At 40.9% G+C, this 7605-nt stretch overlaps 1 protein-coding gene across 1 annotated transcript in view; it reads left to right on the plus strand.

The window, feature by feature from the left end:
* PIEZO2 (piezo-type mechanosensitive ion channel component 2) overlaps positions 1-7605 on the plus strand; it is a 270740-nt gene that overhangs the window by 173115 nt on the left and 90020 nt on the right. Inside the window, exons 12-14 of the mRNA XM_009318585.1 lie at positions 916-1054; positions 1458-1597; positions 3696-3932. Of these exons, the coding sequence (XP_009316860.1) occupies positions 916-1054; positions 1458-1597; positions 3696-3932 (516 nt within the window). The remainder of the gene's footprint in view (positions 1-915; positions 1055-1457; positions 1598-3695; positions 3933-7605) is intronic.

Raw genomic sequence — 7605 nt, forward strand, 5'->3', positions numbered from 1 at the left:
ACTACCAAGTGGCATAAATGTGGCATCAATAACAATAATTACCACAACTGGTTTCATTAACGGCAGCAAATGTAGATCTCACCAGTAATTTAAAATTGAAAGTAATTTATAACCATTATTTTCATAACTACTGGAAATAATTAGATGTGAACTAGTCTGAAAATCTCGATGTATTAGTTTGCCTAAGAAGGAGGATGAATTTTTGTTTACAGCTTTAACTTAAACACAGGAGATATAATGATACTTTCCTAGCTTGGCTGTAAAAAGCCAATTTAACCTGGGAAAGGCAGGATATCTGAAGATGGGCTCACTGAGTTACTGTTTGTATGCTGAGCCATGCAGTCAGTCTTAGCCTTCCCCAGCTGTGGATGTGTTAACTTAGTCCACCTTTACACTGTTCTTTCTTTCCATTTAATTTCATAGGTAGGACAGGCCGAGAGCATGCAAATAGTCATTTGCCATGGCTCAGCTGACTGTAGTAACTTAATTGCTTTTGCTTGTGTATCGACACTTTCACTCCTTTTCAGACTGCTTGTGTGTAACTTGAAGTGTTACCTAATGCAATGTGACATTCTGGGAATTTGAAAAAAAACTTGAAATCTTTTAAAGGAAATATTTATAGAAGTTCAAAGATGCAGCAGTATTTTACTGTTCGCTAAAGAACTTCACTGAAACAAATCTGTAATTCTATTGATATTGCATAAAAAGCTAACAACAATTAATTTTGGAAGCTGTTAGGTGCTACTTTGGCATGCAACGTGACTATAACATGAATTTCTTTGGAAGGAAGTAACTGCAGTTACTTGTTAAGCTCCTTTAACATTAGCAATCCAACACTAGCGAAGCACAGAATTAGGAGTCTCATTCTCATAAGAGCCACCCTAAATGCAGTGCCTCTCTCCGTTGTCCCGGCAGGTGCTGCTGGTAACAGTGAACGGGAACCCTGCTGACTATCACACCATCCACCCCACACTGCCATTAGAAAATGGTCCGGCCAAAGCAGACATGTACTCAACACCACAGTACAAATGGGAGCCTTCGGATGACATGTCAGGTAGTGAATTGCCTGGGAATTACCCTGAGTTCCATATTTGTTCTTATTCTGTATCTCCGTTCACTGCCTCTAGCATTTATTTTCATTTTGGTAAGCTCTTTGGCCTGTTGAAGTTAAATAACTGCCGTCACCTTGCAATGATGGCTGACCACACGGTAATTTTGTAAACTGGGCTGTAGGCTTATACTATCCAAAATACTTTGCCTACCAACACAGTGACTGCGGGTTTTGCGTTGCTTTACTGTGCTCACATGTAATTTTTCTTTGGCTCCCATCTTGAGCTTGCTGATTGCAGTAGAATTAGCTATCAGAGTGATTACAAGTGAAATCATTCCAGGAGAGAGTGCATATACTACTTTTAGACCAGCATGAATTGCAAATAAGAATTTCTTTTTCCACTTAGAAAAGGAAGAGGAAGAGGAGGAGGAAGAGAAAGAGGAAGTTGCTCAGGAGGAAAAAGAAAATGTTAAATTACATGCCCTGGTCTCTGTGTTCCAATTTATCATGAAACAAAGCTACATTTGTGCTCTGATAGCTATGATGGTAAGTACTGGCAACAACAAAAAAATAATGCTCTTAATTTTACAAATAAATGTGTCTTCTCAATGTTTTCCTGAAAGTAATCTCATCGGTTGGTTTTCAGTAAGTGTTTACATCAGGGTTAGAAAATATCAATATGGTGTCTGCATCATTTTGGGTCCGTATTAGGTTATTAATACATAATTCCCAGGCCTGTTATAGACCTATAAATAGGGCAACACGTGGGGTTCTGGGTAAAGCATCACATTTCCAGGACTGGGAGCCCTGAGTTTTGTCATCTGTTGAACGTTAGAAAACCACTGGGGCTCAGTTTTCTATTGATTCCAAAGCTTGTGCATAAGCAGGCTTGTCATGCTTTTGCTCCACTCAGAAATTTGCCCACAAAATTAAAGCATTTCATAGTGATACAGTAAATTTAAAAAATATAGTTCCTATTTCAGGTTGAAGCATGCATCCAGTTACTCTTTGAGAAGAAAAGATCCATAAAGCCTGATTTCCTATATTGATACAGAAAGGTCTCAAGGAAAAAACAACTACCTGCTGAGCAGGATTTTGCTATTGTTTTACTTACCACCCTTATTTCTTTTTCTCATGTTGTTGCTTGCTTTTAAGCCCCCTTGGTGCAAATATCTTGAGCTGCACTGTAGCCAGTTTTCAGCATAATGATTAGATCTCTCTCTGTATTCCCAGTGCAAGCTTTGGTTTTACTGTTTTGGAAAGTTTTCAACTCTGATGAAATTAACCATAAAGCTTCTTGGCCCAATTTTGCATTAAAAATGGTAGAACAAATTAGCTTGGCTGCTTCTTGTTTGCATAAAGTTTCAAACTTTATTTGCTGTCCTTTAACAGGAAAGGTTTCTCAACTAAATAAAGCAGACTCCTTGTGCAGAATCTGGATCTGGCTTGATGCATTCTGAGACATTAGGAAGTAGTTGTTTTCATATTGACACAATGCCTCTTTTTCCTATTTTTTTAAACTCACATGCTTCATACGATCTGCATTTCCTTTTTAATTCATTTCTAAGGTCACACCTCTCAATGTCAAAGGAAAGATATATTTGAATAGCTTTCTTGTAGTTTAATATTGAGACACTACTAGCTTTTTTCTTAGTGACATATCCCTATTTTTATGACTCAAATTCATTTATGAATTTATGGTGTGATCTGATACAAGTTCCACTTACACCATAGCCAAAGACAGCTCAGTGTAAGCTATTTTCTTATATGGGGACAGAGAAGTAGCGTATTAGTGTTTTTCACATACCCTTAAAAGACATCATTTCCAAGGGGACTGTGCTAAACTGATTGAAATATTCTTAATGTTTCATACTTTTCTATTTAAATTGGAAAGGAATCTAAAATGTTTCATTGACAGTTATTCCACAGTTATACCAGCATATATATAGCTGAATTTAGTCCTAAATCGATAACACAATGTTAATAAAAAACATTTAAAACCCCAGTCCTTTTCCCCGAGTGTTTAACAGAGCAGTTTTCAGTAACTGATTTCTGCAAGCTATGGAAAACATTCTGTAGTTGCATTTCAGGTAACCTAACATGGTTAGTGTAGACTAAACGTTCTTCAGGTTAGGTGTGTGCAGTGTGTGCATACCATAGCTTTCCATTTTAAATTGATTCCACAAAAGCTAGAGCAGTATGGAGTTAGCGTAGTTTTGTAAGTCTGTCAAAGGCCTTGAATGTAGTAGCTATTGAATACGTTTTCTATTCCTACTCTGAATTCTTTGCTGCTAGTTTTCCAGAAGATCTTGTGTGCCCAAAAGTTAGTCTGTATTTTCCATCTCTTCCAGCTTGGTGTAATGAGAAGCAGTGAGTCTGCTTACAAACCTTACCAAGGTGCAATTAATGCAGAAAGCAGGGTTTGCCCTCAGCTGTGAACTTCTTAAGAATCCACTTTCTGCACGTTCTCCAAGGGGTTTATTCTAGCTGGCCCAGTAGCTGATTAATATGGGTGAGAGTCTCATGACAATGAAAATGTGTGTTAAGTAGAGAAGCGTAAGTTAAGTGTAAGTGGCAATATGCATCAGTGTTGTTCCTCAATGTATCTGTGAACATTTTTTCCTCTCTTTCCTCCTTCCACAAGGCATGGAGTATCACGTATCACAGCTGGTTGACTTTTGTGTTACTGATCTGGTCTTGCACATTGTGGATGATTCGGGACCGAAGGAAATACGCCATGATCAGTTCACCATTCATGGTTTTCTATGGAAATTTACTGCTAACGTTGCAGTATATATGGAGTATTGAGCTCAAGAATGATGAGCTTCCTCAAGTATCCGGTTTTTTAGAAAGAAAGGAACCTGGGGAGTTGGCATCAAAGGTAGGTGTTACAAACAGCTGAGATTTATTTATGAAACCACAAAATATATTGTGATAAAAAATCTCTTGGCATTTCTTTAAGAGTGAATCCTCAGTATTCAGTATAACCGTGTTCAGTAGCAGTTCTACAATAAAGGGTAAGTCATTAAAAAACAGCGTTCAGAAAATTGCTTCTTGGTTGTTAAGCTAATACCAAAACAAATGTTTCAGACATCTTTGTAGGTTTTCCTGATAATTCTGTAGAGAATTCTTAGTGGATGGAAATTGCTCACTTGTTTGGTTTTATAAACTGGATGCGAAACTAGATGTGATTTGATTTGTTAGCTTAATACCTGTGGGATGTCAGGTCTGTCTCTGAATATGACGGCAACTGGGACTGTGGTGTCATTGCAATTACTATTCACTCCCTTATGATTTGGCACAAGCAGCAGCATGTAGCTGTGACTGAACTTTAATTCTTTATCCTTACACCTGAAGCAGCATGAGTTGGAATCTATTTCAGGTCAGAAACAAGAGAGTTTGTTGACCTCAGTGCATGATAGATTTTTTTTCTTTGATGTCTTGAAAGCACTACAAAATGCATTTTGTTTGGCAGGTTTGCTTCTGTGGGAGGGAATGAGCATAAATAGGAAGTTGTTTCCTAGAGCACCCAAGAGGGGAGTCTCAGAGAGTGCATCTAGTTGGCACTGCTCCCCTTGCGCTAAGTGAATCACTTCCCTTGTGACTTCTAATTACCATTTAAGGTGATTCTCTAAGTGATTTTCCTTGTTGTCAGTGCCCTTTGGGCAACCATTTCTGGGTCTTTAATGTCTCTCTTGTACCAGGGTGCCAGGATGGGACACAGCACTCGAATTGTGGCCTCACCAGTGCTGAGTAGAGCGGAAGGATCACCCCAGGCCTTTTCTGCAAACTACTTTCCAGCTGGTCAGCCCCCAACAACCAGCAGGAACTGGTTGTTCCTCCCCAGGTGCAGGACTTCACACTTCCCCTTGTTGAACTCTGTGATATTCCTGTCAGCCCATTTCTCCAGCCTTTCGAGGTCCCTCTGGATGGCAGCACAACCCTCCAATATATCAGCCGCTCCTCCCAGTTTTGTCATCAGCAAAGTTGGTGAGGGTGCACTCTGCCACATCATCCGGATCATTAATGAAGATATTGAACAGGACTGGATCCAGTATTGACCCCTGGGGTACATCGCTAGTCACTGACCTCCAGCTAGACTTTATGCCACTTATCACCACTCTCTGAGCTCACCTGTTCAGCCAGTTTTAAATGCACTTCACTGTCTGCTCATCCAGCCCACACTTCATCAGCTTGTCTATGAGGATCTTGGGGGAGACAGTGTCAAAAGCCTTCCTGAAGTCTAGGCAGACAATATCCACTGATCTCCACTCATCTACCAAGCCAGTAATTTTATCATAGAAGTTTATCAAGTTGGTCAAGCATGACTTCCCCTTGGTGAATCCATGCTGACTATTCCTGATGATTTTCTCGTCCTTCATGTGCCTGGAAGTGGTTTCCAGGTTTAGCTGCTCCATCACCTTAGAATCATAGAATCTTAGAATGATTTGGGTCGGAAGGGGCTTTTAAAGATCATCTAACCCAACCTCCCTGCCATAGGCAGGAACATCTTTCACTAGATCAGGTTACCCAGTCCAACCTGACCTTGGACACTTTCGATGATAGGACATCCACAACTTCTCTAGGCAACCTGTTCCAGTGTCCCATCACCCTCACCTTCCCAGGGATTGAGGTGAGATTGACCGGCTTGTATCCTCCATCTTGCCCTTCGTGAAGATAGGAGTGACATTTGCTTTCCTCCAGTCTTCCAGCACTTCTCCCAGTCACCGCAATCAATCAAATATTATTGAGTGTAACCTCTACAATGACATCAGCCAAATCCCTCAGCACTCCTGGGTACATCCCATCAGGACCCATGGACAGTATGTATGGTCCATATACAGGTACCCATGTATGCTCAGTTTGCTTAAGTATTCCCTGACCTGATACTCTTCCACCAAGGGTGCATCTTCCTTGCTTCAGACTTTTCCACAGTCTCTGGGACCTGTGATTCCTGAAGGCCGGTCTTGCTAGCAAAGACTGAGGCAAAGAAGGCATGTGGTACCTCAGCCTTTTCCATGTCCTGTGTCACCAGGGCCCTTGCCCCACTCAGCAGTGCGCCCACATTTTCCCTAGCCTTCCTTTTTCTGCTTATATACTTACAGAAGCTCTTCTTGTTGCTCTTGACATGCCTCACCAGACTCAGCTTCAGGCCTTGGCTTTTCTAACCATGTCTCTGCATGGTCAGCCAGTGTCTCTATATTCCTCCCAGATTACCTGGCTCATCATCCATCCCCAGGCAGAACCCATGTGTTCCAGCTGTGCTCTCACACAAATCGCAACTCCACCTCTGCATTTTCCTGGCCCGTGCTTCCTAAAGAGCCTGTATCTCTCCATTGCAGCTATGCAAGCCATCACACCCTGTCTCTGTGATCCCAAGAAGATCATAGCCCTGCACAGAGGTCTCTGATTCCTTGTGTTTATTCCCCGTGCTCCATGCATTAGTGTACAGGCACTTTAGAGAGGCACCCGACATGATGATTTCCCAGAAAGAATCTGGAAGGTTTCCTTGTAATGGTGCCTTGAAGGCATTTTCTTGCTTACATACATATGCTTGAGGTGACCCCACATAAGCCCTGTTTTGTTTCCTTTGTGTGTTTCCTTTCATTCATTCACCCCGGTGCCCTTTGCTTGTCAGCCCTGTCCATCACTCCCTCTCAAGGCTGCTAGTAACTCTGCCCCTCCCCGTTATTTCTAGTTTAAAGCCCTTTGAATAAAGGGCTTGAATAAAGGCTGAATTTAAATAAAGATTGGATACTGTATTCTGCAAAGAGGAAAATAGAAAGAAATGTACTGTAATTCTTTCTGCATAATTTTCTGCATGCTACGGGTGTGTTTCCTGGTCTGAAAAGGAAATAAAATGGATATGGCAAAAGGTGGACTAAAAGCATTTCTTTAATCTGCAACCCTTCAAGACTTTTCTTAGAGCCAGCTCTAGCTCTGGAAATGCCAAAGAGAACAAGGAGTAAATGCAGCAGGGAGACGCAGCTAATCACTGCATAACAAATCCTTGTTTTACAATATCAGTGGTTTGTGTTGCAAAAGCCAGAGCTCCAGGAGGTATCTGGAGAAGCTGCGACAATTCACACAGGCTGACAATCTTCTGCTCCAGCTCAGTGTTAGCCACAGTGTCAGTGAAAACAGCTGTCGCTAGCCTGGGACCTCTCCTTTCCCCCATGAAGTACTTGCACGTTAGATGAAAAACAGGAGAGTTCATTACATTGTACTGCTGGCCTTGTCATTCTATTGTATGCAAAATACTTGGCTCTTACATGTTTCCTATTTGAGATTTTATTCTTCTAGCTTATAAAGTAGTGAAAAAACCCTTGTTCTGCACCAGTGAAATCAGTGGAAACGTTGAAGAATGTAAACATAAAATCAAGTGTGTGATGAATAGGCATCATGATGTTTTCTGAATTTTGGCCATCTCTCAGTATTGCAAGCTGTTGAATTTAGGTTTTTGCAAAACACAGAAATGCAGTCTTCATTAAAGAGATTTGTTTATTTCTAAGGTATCCTGCTGTTATGGAATTATCATATAGAATCATAGAATC

The sequence above is a fragment of the Pygoscelis adeliae genome, unplaced genomic scaffold (genome assembly GCF_000699105.1).
Source record: "Pygoscelis adeliae isolate BGI_AS28 unplaced genomic scaffold, ASM69910v1 Scaffold42, whole genome shotgun sequence".
Taxonomy (NCBI): Eukaryota; Metazoa; Chordata; class Aves; order Sphenisciformes; family Spheniscidae; genus Pygoscelis; species Pygoscelis adeliae.